This window comes from Amblyomma mixtum, chromosome 3, assembly GCF_055824585.1.
Source record: "Amblyomma mixtum isolate Tamu chromosome 3, ASM5582458v1, whole genome shotgun sequence".
In the NCBI taxonomy this organism is placed as follows: Eukaryota; Metazoa; Arthropoda; class Arachnida; order Ixodida; family Ixodidae; genus Amblyomma; species Amblyomma mixtum.
The window spans coordinates 10,410,852-10,430,230 of record NC_143014.1 but is presented as its reverse complement, the minus strand read 5'-3'; the positions used below and the strand labels follow the sequence as shown (position 1 = coordinate 10,430,230).

General features: G+C 47.0%; 1 protein-coding gene across 1 annotated transcript in view; it reads right to left on the bottom strand.

Annotated features, from left to right (window-relative positions):
* Positions 1-9,179: 9,179 nt before the first annotated feature.
* kn (EBF transcription factor knot) overlaps positions 9,180-19,379 on the bottom strand; it is a 399,411-nt gene continuing 389,211 nt past the window's right edge. Inside the window, exon 14 of the mRNA XM_089578123.1 lies at positions 9,180-9,362. Coding sequence (XP_089434249.1) covers positions 9,253-9,362 — 110 coding nt within the window. The 3' untranslated portion in view covers positions 9,180-9,252. The remainder of the gene's footprint in view (positions 9,363-19,379) is intronic.

Below are 19,379 nucleotides of genomic sequence, written 5' to 3'. Positions count from 1 at the left end.
AGGTTGTCCCAACAGGAATTATCAGCTTTCACTCAGCTTGGACCAGAGCTTTCGTTGCAAGAAGGTTGCCTTACCGGAGGTACCAGACTGGTCGTTCCGGCGAAAGCGAGAAAACACGTGGTAGACTTGTCAAAATCTGGTCACAGGGGCGTAGTTGTGATGAAAGCATGCGCTCGAAGCTGTTTTTGGTGGCCCGGTGCCGACAACGACATCGAGAACCTCTGGTCAAAAGTTGTGAGGCTTGCTGTCAGCGCCACCTAAGGCACCGCATGGCACAGTATCATGGCACACAATCTGCACCGACTTTGCTGGCCCTGTGGAGGGAAGGATGCTGCTAATTGTTGTCGACGCGTGCAGCAAGTGGCTCGAAGTGCGCTACATGCGAAACATACAGTCGCAGACTTGATCGAAGAACTGAGAAATCTTTTCGCAACTTTCACTATTCCCGAAAGGCTGGCAACGGACAACAGCCCGTCCTTTGTTTCTACAGAAATGAAAAATTTCTTAAAGCAGAACGGGGTAACACACATTAAAAGTGCGGCCTATCATCCGGCCGCAAACGGACAAGCAGAGAGAATGATCTTGAGACGAAGCCAGCATTAGCCAAGGATCAGTTTGGAACATTTGCGTGCAGAGTGGCTCGATATCTGCTCAAGAAGCAAACAACCATTTCAGCAACGACGGGCAGATCGCCAGCTGCACTCATGTTCGGTCGCGAGCTCACAACGGCACTACCACGCATTCAGCCACGAGCTGCTGACAAGGCGACCTTTGACCACAGCGCGACTAATTCGCCTAGACGAGTGCACCTAGGAGAATCGGTCTTTTCCTTCAACTTCACAGGAAGCCCTGCTTGGATCAAAGGAACCGTGTTACAAAGGCTGGGACATTCATCTTGGCTAATCAAGTCTGAAAGTGGAACGGGTAGTCGGTACCTTAATCACATAAAGCCAGCTGCAGACGCCTACCCGACAGAAGATCCGCCGCCAGACGATTGGACGAACGGACCAGCAGCAAGTGAACCAGCTCCGTACGTGATGACGCTGCCAGCGAAAACTTCACCTGCGCACGATCTGCCCCCCCCTCCGAACAGGGAGAACTGCGGCCAGTCTAGACGACCATGCGAGGAAGACCTTGCGGGGATGAACCCAACGGGTCCACGCAACAGCATGCAACTGCGCTAAGACCGCAGCGTGAACCCGACCGGTACGGTGACCTAATCTGGGGAGGAAGGGATGTCATGTTCGCTGACCAAGCGACCCAAGGCCGCTCTAGCAGCACTTGCCTCCTTCGCGCATACACGCCGGCCGCTTCCAAGAAACTAGCACGCGTCTCCCCCGACGACACCCGACCCCTACGGCCCTGTCGATTGATGAATTCCCCATTCCCTCTGACTAGGCACCATCCGCTGACCGCCTGCACTCTCACTGCACTGGACGTGATTTCTTTTATCCCCTTCCTCTATCGGCCCATACTGCAATAAACGCTTTTCCAGCCAGCAACTGTGTTGAGAAGTTCCTCGCTCGCGGGGCTCCCACGGCCGGAACTAAAACAAATCTTAACAGTTTGGCGAAGGCTGTGAAAACCGACTGGCAAAAATTGAAGCCGTCTGTTCATCGATAGCAGCTGTAAAGAAATAGGTGAACGAAGTACAGGCGCTCTGCGAACAGAACTCTGAGCAGATTGCTGCTCTTAAAAGCAGACTTGATGATTCGGACGACAGGTTGCGTAGATCAAACCTGGGTTGTTTTTTTTTTTTGCCATAAAGATGACGAACGGGAAACATGAGCGCAGAGGCCCTTATTATCCAACACTGCAGCGAGCAGTTAGACACCACTCTTGCTCCCCTAGATATCGAATGAGCTCACAGGCTGCTAAAGTTTGGGGCGGACCGAAACCGACCAATAATTGTTAAATTTGCCCATTTTAAGGTAAAACAAAAGGTTCTTTCATGTGCCAAAAAACTCAAAGGCACAAGTTACAGAATTTCTGAGGACTACTGTCCAAGTACTCTTGCCGCCAGAAAGCGCCTTGTGGAATTCGCAAAGGCACAGGAAGAAAAGAAATTCAAACTCAGCCACGACAAACTAACCATCGAAAAGAAAACTTATACTTTTATTTTATTTATTTATTTCAGATGCTGTCAATCCCATTGGGATTTTTACAGGATGGGCACATAATTATGTACAAATAGAATACAAATGGTATGGTATACAATAAAAACACTGTTATTTGCAAGTAATTACATGAGTATGGAAAAAAAACACAGATAACAAAAAATAAAATACATAACGAAAGAGCATTTTTCACAGAAAAGGGTGCAATTTTATACAGTGTAAGTAATATGTTCATACAGATGCTGTTATATGCAGTGATACGAGTGGTCTGCTGTACTTGTATAATTATGATTTAATTATCTATTTAATTATCACGCAACTGTTCTTCTACCAGAGTTACAAATTTCTGCAAAGATGTATTCGTAGTGATAGAGGGGTTCAAACTATTCCATTCTTTTATGGCAAGCGGAAAAAATGAATATCTGAAACAGTCGGTTCGGAATCCGTACTCTTTAAGGGTTAATGGGTGCTTATGCCGGGATGGTCTGGATTCATCTACATCAACGTGACAATATAACGAAGTATCTATGTTTAAAGTGTTATGAACTAATTGGAACAATAATTTTAGTCGTGCTAGTCTGGCGCGTTTCTGTAAAGTAAAAATACATGCTTGATTTAGTAGTTGGGATGGTGAATCACTGGTCCTGTATTTGTTAAAGATAAATCTAATAGCCTTTCTCTGCACTCCTTCTAGTTTGCTAATGAGCTGTTGTGTGTAGGGAAACCAAATCGTGTTTCCATATTCAAGAACTGGTCGTATAAATGTGTTATATGCTAATAGATTGGTCTCCGGTGGCGCTTCTCGAAGCCGCCTTCTAAGGAAGAACCTTCGTTTTAAAGCAGATGATACAATACTGTTAATCTGTGATTCCCATCTTAGATCATGTGAAATGATTAATCCAAGGTATTTGTGTTCGTGAACTCGGGTGAGCGGTATGTTATTGATGCTGTACACATATTCGGACCTTTGTTTTTTACGGGTCACAGATAAGAAGGCTGTTTTTTTAATGTTCAATAACATTTGCCATTTGTGACACCATATTACCACTTCATGAAGGGCGCTGTTCAAATCATCGTGGTCATTTATAGAGTTAATTTCGTTGTAAAGGATGCAGTCATCGGCAAAAAGTTTAATTTTAACTTGTATGTTAGAGGGCAGATCATTAATGAAGATAAGAAATAAAAGTGGAGCAAGGACGCACCCTTGGGGTACTCCCGACGTAACGAGCGCAGCAGAAGTTTCATTGTTAACTACTACATACTGAGATCGGTTAGTTAAGTAGTCCTCGATCCAGTTGATAATAGGGCCGTTACCTAAAGTTGATCTAAGTTTGCTAATTAGTTTTTTATGGCTTACTCTGTCAAACGCCTTAGAGAAATCAAGTGCAATCAAGTCAACTTGCTTTTGGTTATCAATGCTCTGGAATAAATCATGTGTTAGTTCGAGTAATTGGGTGACAGTTGAAAGTCCCCTTCGAAATCCGTGTTGAATAGGCGATAAAATGTTCTCTTGCTCAACAAAACTGGTGATATGCTTTAGTATAATGTATTCCAATAATTTTCCTACCGTGCAAGTTAGTGATATTGGTCTGCAATTTGAAACGACATCTTTGCGTCCTGTTTTGTGTATAGGAATAACTTTCGCTATTTTCCATTCATTAGCTAGACTACAGGTTGATAAAGATTTATTGAACATTAAATGTAAATATTTCGCGTTGACTTCGGCATATCTCTGCAAAAAAGTGTTTGGAATATTATCAGGACCATTTCCTTTTTTTGTATCTATTGATAAAAGTAGGTTGAGCAGGCCTGTCTCAGGCCTGTTAATGTTGGCATGTCTAGCGGTGTTTGCGGTGAATACTCTCCGGTGTGCGGCCATCGTCATCTGTGAACACACATTAGAAGTACGTATTTAAGGAATTTGCAAAGTTTTGATTTTGTCCTTGCCAATTGAAGGTGCCTTTTTGTGTTTTGGGGCTGAAGTATTTCCAAAATTTTCCAGGGGAGTGTTTTAAAAAACTAGGAAGCGTGACTGAGAAGTAGTTTGTTTTCGCTGCCTTAATTTTTGCTTTCATTTCACGGATGGCGTTCGTGAGCTTATGTTTTAGCTGAGAGTCATTTTTTGATTTTAGTGATTTCCTTAGTCGTTTTACTTTGCGTTTCCCATGAATGATATCACGTGTTATCCAGGGATTACGTGTATTTGTTCGTTTGGTCTTGAATGGTACAAAGTTTTTGATGCAGTGCGATACAAAGGCCTTGAAGCTTTCCCACAGCGTATATATATTTGTACCTTGATAATTAGCGAGTTCTTCAAACGATTCGTACTCTGAAATTAGGTAATTAAGTATGCTTGAATCATCAGCGTTTGTGAAGTCTGGGTAAGTAGTTTTCGAGATGGTACAAGCTGCTGTTGCTTGAATGAGTGTGGTGCACAATGTTAGCTTATGATCTGATAAGCCATCGAGGACTGCTAAGTTGGTTTGATCGATCGCAAAGTGATTGCTGAGGAAGATGAGGTCAAGAATGTTAGATGCACTACCTTGAACACGTGTGGGCTCGTTGGTAACTTGGAACAGGTCAAAACTAAGCATAATATCAAAAAGAGTTTCAGAACACGGGGAGCGATACGACATGCTTTGCCAATCTATATCTGGTAGGTTGAAGTCCCCAAGAAGGATCGGTCTGGATTTTTGAACATGTTGTTGCATATATTCGTACAGCGAGACCAATGCAGGCTGATCTGCCGAAGGACTGTGGTAGACACAACCTACAGTGACAGTGTTCGTACCAAATATCAACTTACAAAAGAGTGCCTCACCGCAGTAATCAGATGGTTGTCCCCCACCCTTCAAACACGTAGAAAACAATTGTCTGAAACCTAGCCGTTCTTATACTTATCCTTTATATATACTCTATCAGAAGCCTTTTGCCTAAACTTGATCCTCTCAGCAATATAATTCACACAACAGAGACTAACCTTGTTGTTCTTACCGAGACATGGCTCACATCATCAATCACCGACTCTGCAATTCTCTCGCTTTCTTCCGATTTAAATATTTTCCGTCGGGATCGAATCGACAAGTGGGGGGAGGGGGGGGGGGGGTGGCGTACTGATAGCAGCCCACCGAAATCTCCAATGCATCGAATTAAAAATATCATCGCCACTAGAAATTATATTTGTTATTTCCAACGCCTCTCACCCGCCTATAATAATCGGAGCCTGTTATCGCCCCCCCCCCCCCCCCCGACGCCAACGCTTCTTTTGTCGCCGAATTCCACGCAGTTCTTCAATGCGTAACTGCAACGCACCGTCAGTCACCTATTCTACTGTTCGGAGACTAACTTTTCTGCTATTACCTCGTCTAAGCTCGCCAAAACACTACAAAAGAATAACATTGAAAGTGACTTCGTAAACACGTGCCTAACCTTTGGACTACCGCAAGTAGTCACCAAACCAACACGTCATAGCAGCAATTCGTCGAATACACTCAATCTGATCCTTACCTCTGACTCCGATAAGCTTTCTTCGCTCACATATTTACCAGGTATTAGTGACCATTCCATCGTGCACGGTTCGTTCCATTGCCATCTACCGGGCACACAAACAATAACGAAAACAATAACATTATATGACAAAAGAAACTATTCCGCATTCAATACTGCACTTGAGGAATTTTCCGTCTGGCTTCTTGAGGACTTTTCAAAACGTTCCGCTGAGACTGTTTACTTTTCAAGGATAAAATGCATGAGCTGGTAAAGAAGTACATACCCACTATCACTGTAACCGATAAACAATCATCGCCATGGTTCAACCGCACGCTGAAACCTCTCAACAACAAAAAGAAAAGACTCTTCCGCTCTGCTTAACGAATTAACAACGAATGCTCATGGAAAAAGTATTACACTGCGGAAAAGGAGTTTGAGTCATTTCCTAACAAAACAAAGCATATTTTCTATTCATCAGTTTTGCTAACCATGTTAAAAAATGACCCTAAACATTTTGGAGTACTATAAGCCCTAAACGCTCGGAACCATTAGAATTATACGATCACTGCAATCACCCGATTCCTGCAAGCCAAACAACATCCGAAGAACAGAACCGTGCATTCAGTTATGTTTTCACGCAAGAACCTGCTAACACTTTACCAGATTTTCCCCATTACGATCGCACTGAGATCACTTTTAATCCTACCAATATTGTGAAAATCATTCACTCAGTAAGGCTTTCATCTTCTGCAGGTGTCGATGGCATTAACACCAAGGTACTAAAACATAGGAAAAACATTGTCAGTGGGATTTTATGCCATATTTTTCAGCACTCATTGTCATCAGGAGTGGTGCCGGAAGACTGGAAAGTAGGCAAGGTTGTTCCAGTTCCGAAAAAAAGGTCCTACATCTTTATGTTCTAGTTATCATCCCATTTCAATAACTAGCGTTTGTTCAAAACTAATGGAGCATGTGCTTTACTCTCACATAGTAAAATTCCTGATATCTGTCACTTTTTTCATCCTAATCAGCATGGGTTTCGCAAAGGGCTATCATGTGATACTCAACTAGTTTCATTCATTAACGACATAAGCTCTAATCTCGATTTAAACATTCTGGTGAACGCTCTCTTTTTGGATTTCGAAAAGGCATTCGACAAGGTTCCCCATCCAAGACTTCTACTTAAACTTTCAAGCTTACACATTAACCCCCTTGTATTAGATTGGATACGCAATCCTCTCACTAACCGGAAACAATTTGTGTATGCTAATAAACTTTCGTCATCTTGCTCCCCGGTCCTTTCTGGTGTCCCCCAAGGCACTGTGCTTGGGCCTTTGCTTTTTCTAATCTATATTAAAGACCTGCCTAGTAATATCGACGGCAGCGCTCGTGCAGACGGAACCGCCTCTCAAGAAGAAGAGGAAGTGTGTGTGTGTGAAAGTGAAAGTTATCTGGAAGCGCACGTCTGTTGACCCGCTGTGGACCCTCAGCCGCTGATTACCAACGTGACAATATCACTTCTCATATCCGCCTATTTGCAGACGACTGTGTAATCTACCGCCCCATCCATAACACCTCTGACTCTCGCTTACTTCAAGACGACCTTAAACGTGTTGAAGCCTGGTGCAACACTTGGTTAATGTCCTTAAACACTAATAAAACGTCATTGCTTTCTTTCCATCGGCGCCAAAACTATCAACCGTTCAAGTATGAAATAAGTGCATCTGAAATAGCATCTGTTCAATCGTATAAATATCTCGGCATCACATTTTCTAACAAACTTAATTGGTCAGCGCACATAACAAACATAACAAACGAAGCCAATCGCACTCTTGGCTTCCTCCGTAGGAACTTGCGACTCGCTTCTGCTTCAATTAAAACATTAACATACCTCACATTTGTCCGGCCGAAGTTAGAGTACGCATGCTCTGTCTGGGACCCTCATCAATCTAACCTTTCAAACACCCTCGAATCAGTTCAGAATCGCGCAGCTAGATTTATTTTTTCGGACTACTCGTATCACACTAGCGTCACTGCACTTAAAGGTGCACTGAAGAGGATTCTGAACTTGTCTTTTTGCCGCGGGAACTCAATCTACACGTTCCTAGCATTCTTAGAAACTGCGACTTATTGCCCTCTGTGGCCGATTTCCCTAATTAAATCGAATTAACGTCCGGCTCCCGCCTTTATTTTTTGGATTCTCCGCGTACGGTGGGCGGAGTCGACCAACGCGTGAAGTGCCTTTCAGCCAGCTCAGTGGAGTCTTTGCTTTCGCTTTATTTTGTTTTTAGGTTTCCATGAATAAATTGTTTCATTAGCAGTTAATATAGCCGCAAAATAAGCCCGCAGAAATAAAAATACGCCCGGACTATTTGCTACCACGGACTACTACGTATTACTCCGCCGATGGCAGAGCGACAAGCCGCCACGGGACTGGGTGAAAGCCGCTCCACGCGTTGGTCGACTCTGCCCACCGTACGCGGGAGAATTAAAAAATAAAGGCGGGAGCCGGGCGTTAGTTCGATTTAATTACGGAAATCGGCCACACAGGGCAATAAATCGAAGCGTCTAAGAAAGCTCGGAACGTGTAGATCGAGTTCCCGCGGCAAAAAGACAAGTTAAGATTCCTCTTCAGTGCACCTTTAAATCTGAGGCTAGTCTAACTAATCTCGAGTCCAGACGTTGCATTTTTAGGCTCTGCCTCTTTCATAAATTTTATCGCAGCCAACTTGATGTTTCAGCTATGTTGCCAGCTCATCGCTTATCAAGCCGTACCAACCATCCACAAGCAGTCTACTCTCCCCCAGCAGGTACTACAGCTCATCTTCGCTCATTCTTCGTGCAAACTGCTCGAGACTGGCACAGCCTGCCAATCGACTCCGTGCACCACTCCGATCCACTGCACTTCAAGGCTGCCATCCAGTCTCTCATTAGTGGAACATTCAGCCCATCCCTCATATAATACCCCATTCCTGGGGCACTTGAGGCATTGATAATAAGTACATTTTCATCTCGCGTGAGCTGTCAGATCGGCGGTTGTCATTCCCCTGCCAAAATCAGCTGTTGTGAGGCAATGAAGCCCTTTCGTGGGAAGCACGGAGATGACGGTCGTACGGCCACTGCGCGGGTATTAAAATCATAATTGCACCAATAAAAAAACCTACCTTGACACCTGATTGGGAGACCATGAAAAAAACTGTGCACTCCACCTCAGCGCACTGGCAAGATAATTAAAAGCGCCTTGAATAAGCTTTCGTCGATCACAATGTCTCCACTGCTACCTCGGTTTGACAGCAAGGAACCTCCTATAAAATTCGGAGGCTACCGTTGTCTTTTTATTTGTTCATTTCAGATTCACCGATGTCAAGTGCACACTGCAACAAACTGGGAGTAAAGATCATGCGTCGCATAAGATACCGCCCCCTACAATCGAGAGGAGCTGTTGTAGGGGCGATGCCGTTGCTTGGAGTAGGAAGGGCACGCAGAAGAAGAGCACTCAGACGTTTATTATGAAATTACACTAGCAGCCGGCGGCTGCCTGGCCGACTCTGTACAGCGGGCATGTATGTACACGGCAGAGGCGAGTGCAGTAGAAAAGGAGTCCATGGTACACAATGTACAGCGCGGCTTCTCAGCCGTCGTGGCGTCACTTGGCACCTGAGGTGACGATGGAGCCGCCGTACGACTGGCCGTTGCACGTTGGCAGCGCGAACGGGTTCATGGCGGCGAAGTGGGACGGCACGATGCCTCCCATCCCTGCGATTGAAGAAAGAAAACACGACACGGCATCACTGCACCGCTCCTGCTCGTGGCCGCCGCTGCTGGGCTGGTGAATTTTTTTTTTTCATGCCCATCACTCGCTCTGCAATGATGGCCACTGCAATGCTGATTCCTAGCATAATGATAATCCGAAATGCTGCTGGGGGGATGTGCCAATAGGACGAACGCATCCAAAACGAAATGCTTTCGTATATCCCCCCCGCTTGTTTACAGCGATCGCAAAGGCAGTATAGCGTTTTATAAACCTCAGCACAGTCATGCAGACGCACTAATTGAAACATTTTTTATTGAGCGTCGATAACAGACGTCAATACCACAGAAAAAAATACAACATAAAATGGTACGGCGAAGACACTTGTGGAGCCGTAGGTTCAAGATTTTGCATCTTAGCTCTTCAAAATGTGAAAGTAAATGAGGGCGAAGGAAAAGAGCGGAGTGCCTTTATCCACCGGAAAACTTGAGTTAAAAAATTGGAGGGGAGACTTAAGCTGCGCCTCAAGCGTATGTCGTGATAGAGTAAGGGGTTATTTACCATATATGCAGAAGGTCATTCTCTATGCTTTACATTCATAGATCTCTTGGAGTCCTCATAACACTCTTGGCTAAGTGGTGCAGCAGTTAAGAGCGATGTCCCACTGCCCTGCGATGGTAGGTGCGGTGAGCTCTCTTCCCGAGCGACCAATCATTAATTTCGCTGCCACGGTGGGTAGAATGGTCACTATCCATCCGGTGGGCAGGTTCTGATGACGCCGCGTGACGTAGGTGGCCCACCTGCCTCCTTTGAACACCCCCTGTAGCGCGTGCGTCGAGTTATGCTTGTGATTTTTCGCTAAGACATCGACAACGCAGACACCGGATTTTCTGGGCAATGGGGCCTTTAAGTGGGCTCAACAGCTACTAGGAAACTCATAATTGAACTTTTCTGTCGGTAGATGGTGTATCGCATTGAGCGTGGCACGAGCCGCGCGATAAAATGCATGAATGCATGGCGTCAACAGTATGCATGCTTTCAGCTAAAGGAAAACACACCCTCTCCAAGCTGCCATATATAAGTGACCGATGAATAAACGCTCTCGTTGTTTTTCCCCTTGCTCACGGTCTGCCATGTCCTGATTGCATTCAACACGATACATAGTGCAAGAAGTGGGATTGCTGTCAACGACCCGTCTTGCTAGCCAACGATTTCCATCGGAATGGACTTCTTGAAGCCACCAGGAGACCTGATGGGGAAATTGCCAAGAATTGGCAGGCATTCAAACAAAGGCTTGAATTTTTCTTGACCGCATCAGAAGCCGACGACAAGCCGCGCACGAAAGCAGCGAAGACAGCGCTTCTGCTCAGTGTCGCGGGCAATGAAGCCATAGAGATATTCAATACGTTCAGCTTCGGTGATGGTAAGAGCAAGAGCGACTACGAAACCGTCGTGCAGAAATTTGACGAATACTGCGCAGCGCAGCTGAACGAGGTAAATGAGCGCTACATCTTCCGCTCGAGAGTCCAAGCTACTGGTGAGCCTTTCGAACCATTCCTTCGTGACCTGAAGAAGCAGGCAAGTGTACGCAACTTCGGTTCCCAAAGAAATTCAGTGATTAGGGACCAGATTGTTTTTGGTATCAGTGACTAGAAAGTTAGAGAAAAGTTGCTGCAGGACCACAAACTGACGTTACAGAAGGCTGAGCAAGTGGCTAAGTGAGCAGAAGTGGCAGCGACCCAACAGAAGGTATGGGAACGCAAGAAAGCCACGTAGATTCTGTGCGAAAGGAAAATTCAAGCTGTCCGGCATATGGTAAGACTTGCAGGAAATGTCACAGGCCGAACCATTTTGCTGCATTCTGCAAACGTTTTGCTGAGGTAGGCGAGTTACAGGGCTCGGAGGATAGCTTCGACATTCTCGACGTGTCTGGAAGCTCGATAAACCAACGCGACTGGACAGTACGAGCCCAGATCTGTAAAAGGGCCCTTGACTTCAAAGTCGACATGGGGGCGCAAGCAAACCTGCTGCCCTTCGGATGCTATCCGAAAATACACCCAAAGCCGCCCCTGAACCCAAGCAGTGTGGTGCTGCGTGCTTATGACGGGGGCGTGATCAAGCACTTTGGTGTCGTTCGAACAGAGATAGTACTTGGCGACCATTGTGCGGTCCTCGACCTCTTCGTGGTACGCAAGGGCTGTCAATCCATTTAGACCTACAAGGCAGCGAAAAACTGGGACTTCTCTCACGCGTACACACAGTATCTGGAAATAGTTCTGAGGGAATTGCCAAGCAATTTCACCATCTGTTCACAGGAAACGGCTGCGTTCAAAGGGCCAACAAAATGGTACTGCGCGAAGACGCCACACCAGTCATACAGCCAGCCCGACGTGTGCCTCTGGCGCTCCAGGAACCGCTCCGAGAAGAGCTGGAACGCATGCAGCGCGCAGGGATTATAACCAGAGTCACCGAGCCCACGGATTGGGTAAGTCCCTTGGTTATCGTCCGTAAAAAAGACGGAAAGATGCGGTTGTGCATCGACCCCAGAAAGCTATACCAGTGCATCAAGAGAGAGCATTATACAATGCCACGTAGGGAGAACTGAGTTATCAGGCGCAACAATGTTCACGCGCATCGATGCGAACTCTGGTTTTCACCAAATTCCCTTGGACGATGCAACATCTCGAATCTGTCCTTTTCCTCGCCATTTGGGCGCTACAGATTTCTACGCTTACCCTTCGGATTATCTTCCGCGTTGAAGTGTTCCATAAAACACTGAATGAAATTTTTTAAGGCCTTCCAGGTATCAGAGTGTACGTTGATGACTTACTGGTGTGGGGGGGCGTCGCAACAAGAACTTGAGACGCGCCTGAAGTCTGTTCTGCTGGCGACAGAACGAGCAGGGCTGACATTTAACCCAGATAAGTGTTCTATCGGTGTAGACAAGATCGAGTTTCTGGGTGACGTGATCGATAAGGAAGGCATCAGGCCAAGCCCCTCATTGATATGGTGTATGCTGAAAATGCCAGCACCTACAGACAAGCAGGCAGTTCAAAGAATGCTGGGCGTCGTCAACTACTTCAGCAAGTATATGCCATCATTTGCGCAGAGGACGAAGCTCCTTAGGAATCTGATAAAGAAAAATGCTGTCTTTGACTGGACCCCAAATCTTGCGCAAGAATGGCAGCAGCTATGCGACAGTCTAAGTAACGAGCCTCTGCTAACCGTGTTCAACCCAACAAAAGCAACCAAGGTGTCCTGCGACGCGTCGCAAAATGGAATCGGTTGCGCTGCTACAATACCATGGCAACACATGGAAACCGGTTGCGTACGCTTCGCGTGCCCTCACGGAGCCTGAGCAGCGTTATTCTCAAATTGAGAAGGAGGCAATGGCTATGATGTATGGTTGTGAAAAGTTCAAACAACTCGTGTACGGTCGCAGTGTGATTGCTGAAACTGATCATCACCCTTTGATTGCTATATCGCAGATGGCCATCGGTGACATGCCCCCGAGATACAGCGGTTCTTTCTACGCCTCCTTCGCTACGACATAAAATTGCAAGTCGTGCCAGGCAAAGAACTCCTGCTGGCCGACATGCTGTCGCGGGCAACAACTGGGTCCAGCACAAACGACATTAACAACGACGTGGAAGTACACGCAGTAAGTGTCGTCTCATGACTCGTCACTGAAAATACCTGGAAGAGGTGAGCCGAGGAAAGTAGTCACGATAACGAACTAAAGGAAGTACTCACGAACTTGGAGGCAGGAAGAGCGCTTACAGGCCGATGGAAGTCACTCGAAGGAGAGCTTTCTCACGTGAAGGGAGTCTTGTTAAAGGGGTGCAGAATCGCAATTCCACCCAGTAAGAGAAAAGCAATTCTGGAGAGAATCCATGAGGGACACCTGGGTGTTAACAAATGCAAATCAAGGGCAAGACACCTTGTATTCTGGCCAGGGATCAGTTCCGACATAGAAGCCTTTGCTCAGGCGTGCTCTGCATGCAAGAAGTACGCATACCAACAGCCTCCAGAACCCTTGAAGTTGCGCCCAACGCCGGAAGACTCCTGGTATCGTGTTGGCATCGATACCTTTGAGCACGGCGGAAAGGCATACTTGTGCGTCTACGACGCTCTAACTTTCCTGAAGTGCAATTGCTCAAAGACACTTCCTCAAAGGCTGTCATCGAAGCAGCAAGTGCAATTTTTGCTAGATATGGGATACCGGTGGAAGTCTGTTCGGACAATTTATTGGGGTTTAACATCCCAAAGCGACTCAGGCCATGAGGGACGGCGTAGTGAAGGGCTCCGGAAATTTCGACCACCTGGGCTTCTTTAACGTGCACTGACATGGCACACTACACGGGCCTCTAGAATTTCGCCTCCATCGAAATTCAGCCGCCGCGGCCGGGATCGAACCCGCGTCTTTCAGGCCAGCAGCCGAGCGCCATAACCACTCTGCCACTGCGGCGGTCTGCTCGGACAATGGCCCACAATTCAGAAGCCACGATTTTGCGGCTTTCGCCCGAACTTATGATTTCAACCATACAACTTCCAGCCCTACATATCCCCAATTTAATGGCCTGGCAAAAAAGGGGTTCAAGTGGTTAAAAGATTTTAAAGAAAACTACGGCAACAGGTCTACGCCTTTGGAGTCCGGGCCATCACCTAGCGAACTACTACAAGGAAAAAGGCTACGAACAACGTTGCCTGATGTACAGCCGGGTCCTGTCCGGAAGATGCAGAAGCGTCGACAGACAAGTCGTTTCAGCCGACAACTTCCACCACTCAACCCGGGAGACATTGTTCACGTCAAGAAAGGAGCATAGGAAACCAAAGCACAGGTCCTTCAAACTTCAAGGTATCCTAGATCGTCCAAAGTCATTACAGAAGACGGAACTTTCCTATGGCGCAATCGACGGCACCTGCTGCCAACAAAGTAGTTTTTACAAAGAAGCCCTTGTGACATCGATGACGATGTCACGATGGCCAGCCAGGAAGCTGACCTAAGCGCTACTTCAGCACCACGCAGCCATGCAGGGTTTCTGCCTACACCTGACAGCATGCCTATTGCCAACAACGTACCCGCCAGCGTTCACCAACACACTCAACCTTCACTTGCACCTAGGAGGTCATTGCAACCGCGAAGACCACCACAGAGATTGACCTATGACCGGAACAAAGTACATAGCATGAGCTCTGATCAGTTGGGCTCTTACGTATGGTTTCTTTTGCAAGCAAGGCGGATGTATCGGATTCAGCGCGGCACGGGCCGCGCGATAAAATGCATTAATGCATGGCGTCAACAGTATGCATGCTTTCAGGTAAAGGAAAGCACACCCTCTCCCAGTTGCCGTATATAAGTGACCGATGAATAAAGAAGACCAATGAATGAAGAAAGTATTCGTTCTTCCACGTACAAAAAGTAGAGCTCAGAACTTGCTGGCCAAAGTTCGGGGGCCAATGTTCGGAGGGGGGGGGATAAAAAGTTAACCCCTCTCAAGCCATTGAGCAAAGAAGGATGTGGGGGTCAGGCAATGGGCCATTTCCCAGTAACCCACCTATTTAGCGTTTCCTGCTTGGGTCGCCTAAGCTTGATCCCGTCTTTTCTGCGAAAATTATTTTACAATGGTAGGGTGGGGTTACTGGTTTCGCCTGAGCAGATATATGTGGTGGGCTAAAATGGCGGAAGAGGAGGATTGGCGTATCCTTAGGATATTACTGGAAAAAGGTCCATTGTGTTGAACACCTAAGCAGGCAGTCCCCAAATAAAGGGGAAAGAAAGGAGCTCCTAGCACAAGGCCTCATGGCTGGCCTTCTTCCCTTCCCCGCGTAGCTTTCCTTAAAGGCCCCCTGCCCACCCGCGGCCAGTAGACACTCTCTACCTCACTTTGAGCGAGCCTCCTCTCCTTCCATTCCCTCCTCGAAATTTTTCTCTCCCGCTCCTCGTCGAGTAGGCTCGGCAAGGCAAAATCACCCCTTCGTTCTCCGGTGTAAGCCGGAGGCGTGGTGTCTGTGGAGTGCGTCACAGGGCGACGTCATGGCCCCGCCTTCAATACAATTCTTTTCTTGGTTTTTGCATTTTCTCCGCACACTGAACGATCGAGAGGCGCGATCGGCTCGACCACCTAGACTTGTTAGCGAGCGCATCCTTTCATACATCTGTTTGTCATTCCCAGTTAACGAGCCACCTTTTCATTTTCTTTTAGGCCTCCCCACCGTTTCACGAGCGGAGGGGCGGAAGTCGGTTGTGTTCGAAACACACGGCGAAGCGCGGACCCGGCAACCGCCCGTTTGCTTTTCTCCATGCGTGTTTGTGTTCTGTGTGTTTGTGTCTTTTCTCCGCTCCAAAGCATATGTCATTCATTGGAGTCAAGGCGTACGCAAGATGCACGAAAGATAAGCGGTATGTGTGCGGAGCGGTCAAGTGGGCGAGCGAGGGAAATGCTCTGCTGCACTACTAATTAAAACCTTGTTTTGGGGGGCTCGCATAGAAGAAAAGAAACTGAGAAGGGAGCGCGCACGCAGAGCGTCTCGTGACGGGATCACGGCGGGGGGGGGGGGGGGGAGGGGAGGGGGGGGGGAGGGGGGGGGCGAACCAACTCCCTCAGTTTTACTATTTTTTTACTTTTTATGGCTAGGGTTCAAGGCTGTCGCCGCACGCTCCTTTTTTTTTGTGTTCCTTCTGCGGGTTTGTAGGCATGAGCCAGAACAGAAGGCGCTGCGGAAAGCCTTGTGCAGACGACGCGACGCCAAGGCTACGCCCAACCCTCTCCCGTCAGTCAGAACGATGCACCAATGGAGTGCCTTTAGCGAAAGTAGCCCCCCTTGACGTCAGCGGGGTGCAGAGTAGTGGGCCGGGCCCGTTTTTGAAGGAAGGAAAGAACTAACGGGCTTTGATTTGAATTTTCGCAGCTTTTCGGGGCGCGCATGGCTCTAGTATTTTGCAGAGGTTATCTTCGATGCCTCATCTATGCAGTGGGCTTGTTTTTCAAAAATGTCCGGACCCTGGTCAGTGGCCCTTTAAATAGCTACAGAAGGATGTCCTCGATTGCAGTGATAGCGTGTAGCTTACTCTGCTTATAGTCTCGTACGAGCGTTCCCAGCGCCGAACACCCATCTTACGCTTCTCAGCACCAACAAGGCTTGAGTGTTTGGCTAGTTCTAATGGGGGCCATGATTTTGTGGCACTTTTGTGCGCTATACTTTTGTTGCCTGTCTAGAGAGCAATAGACTTGTCTCAAGGTGTTTGAATACCAGCAGGCAACAAGTCAGCAGAAAACGCCAGCAAAAAATTTCAGGTACGGGAAGCGTAAACGTACAGATGCACTGGTTGCGAACACCAGAAAGAGGCAAGCTTTCGATAACGAACCTCCTACGAGCAAAACACACTCTTCTCTCTATGGTGGTGACCTTTTCCACCTTGCTAAAGGTTCTTCGTCCCCAGAAGTCAACGATCACAACCCAAAGCCGGCAGACGTTGAAGCCCCCATCAAAGAATCAGAGGTGTCAGCAAGTGCCTTGTGATCTTCAGTGTTGAGCGCAACAGGGTCGTGCGACGAATATATTGCTACTGGAGGTTCCGCAATCACCACAGTAAAGAACGGCAATGCAAATGCTGGCATTCAAACCTTCAGTACCTGTTGAGCAGCTTGCAAAAGACCGCCCTCCATGTTCCCTTCAACTACACTTTGGTGGATATGGACTGTGTGTCTGAAAGAAAGCAAGGTCTACGATGCACGTTGACTCTTGTATGCAGGATGTGCCGAAAGAAGGATGTCACCCACACGGACCCGCCATCTGACGTGCAAGCTTCCAGTGGCTGCGGTGATATAAACACATCAACGATGTGTGGAATAATGTCAATTGGCTGTGGCTGCTCAAACTTTAACGAACTGCTTGCGTCTATGAACATCCCAAGAATGTCATTGGACACTTACACAAAAACAGAGGACAACGTTGACCACATTATCAATAAGCCGCCTGGGAGAAAATGAAAATAGCGGGCGTTGAAGAGGCAAGGCTGGCAAGAGAATGGGCGACATTGACAGTGACAGTACGCCCACGATGGCAGTGCATATGGTGCGTGGTCAAAGAGATCATACAAGACCAAATATGGTGCTTAGTCAAGCGTGGTGAGTGCAGAAATTTATTTACTTGCCATAGTGGTAAAGAGCGCTGCATTTTGTACTTGAATTATTTAACACTTGTTCCTTCGGTTAACTGGAGAGAGATGGAAGAGGCCCGCATTTTCATAACCTAGCCCTGAAACTGGTTTCAGTGCTAGCGCCAACGAAGTCTAGCGTCAATGAAGAGGCCGAGTATGCAGTGATTAGAACTGTGATTACAAAAATGCTGTCAGCGATGTTATGTGTGTTTGAGTTGGCCCTTGTATACGTGTAAACGCACACCATTTAATAATTACAATCTTTTTCCTCTTTTTCACTGATAAATATTTTGTGGAATAGCACAAAGTATTTACATCACACTGCAAGCAGAAAGAAAGACTATCGAACATGCATGAAAACAAGGCTATGTACCGTTGTGATCGAAAGGCGTCAGACTCGAAAGGCGTCAAAGTAGCACTTGAGTCGCAAGCATGGTAAGCTGAAATACCTATATTTTCTAGTGATTAACAATGCAGCCAGTAGGGCAGCTTCGTGACTTAGATTGGTCTCACTCTTTCAGGCTGCTATCATTGGTCACAGAACTGGAAAGGTCCTGTACCTTGGCTTGAGAAAGAGGATATGTGCAATGGGGTGTGGGCGGACTGCACAAGGCGCCACCCCGAAACAGCATCGGTGCCACAAGAACTCGCAGGGAAGCTCAACGAGCGTGGAGTGTTGAAGGCTTCAAGAAAAGCGTTGAGTTACATGGCATCAAATATACAAAACTTATTGCTGATGGTGATTCCAGTCCTTACAGATCTATCGTAGCAGCAGCACCGTATGGCAATCAGCGGGTTGACAAAATTGAGTGCAGGAACCACCTACTTCGAAACTATGTAGAAAAAATAAGAGAGATCGCTAAGAAGAAGCGGCGAGAAAAAATTCCTCCTAAATTAAAAAACTCTACTCTCCAAGCAGCTGTGCGCCTACGGCATGAAGCTTCAACAGCAGTAAAAGTGAGAAGCTCTGAAGATGCATCGTTTTCTGAAAAATTAGAACATCTTGCTGACAACATACATAACGGCCCAATGGAGCCATCACTTGCCCATGAACCTTCCTAGAAAAAGTTGCATTCCCCCTGTCATCATGAAACTAGTGTTTTGCTTTCTCATGTTACCCCCAGCCCTTTCTAAAACCCCGAACAGCGTACTTTAAGGAAATAAAAATGAAATGAAATGAAATCATGTGTTTGAAGACCACGCCAACTGCGCTGATTACATCTGTTCCGGAAGCAAAGCGGGAGAAGAAAATATATTTCCTGAAATAGTTCAGAAAGGCATCTTTGAAGAAATTTGTGTTGCCGTGAGCCGATCGAGTGTTTGTAAACGCGGCGTGCCTAATATTGGACGTCGATAACAACGCTGCCGAGCATTACAACTCCGTTGTGGCAAAATTTTTAGGAGGAAAGAGGATAAACTATTACTTGAAACGATCCTACGAGACAAGGTGTTTTGCAGCCTCGTTATCGCTCAACTGCCGAGCAACATACCTCGGAAAAATCACGCGCAGGATTTCGGGGGAGCGGCTTGGAGGATGCACAGCATCATTTGTGAGGGCACTAATTTCTAGGAGGAATTCAAAGCGAAAGCTACCGAAAAAGTCACGCTGCCAGCGCAGAGAAAAAGAGCGGCATATTGGTGCTGTAAGGGATCGGTAGCGTTCGCGGGGGTCATTGGAACGCGGCTGGGGGCACTCAAAGCGGAGCGTCTCCTTTCTTGGAACGCGGCCGCTCGCGAACGCGCCGGGAAGTACGGGTGTCCACCCGCCCCGCGGAACCGATTCGCGCACGTTCTGGCACGAATGTCTATTTGTGATTGTTTTTATTTTGTGGTGGAAAGAGTGCCCTACCTTACGGAA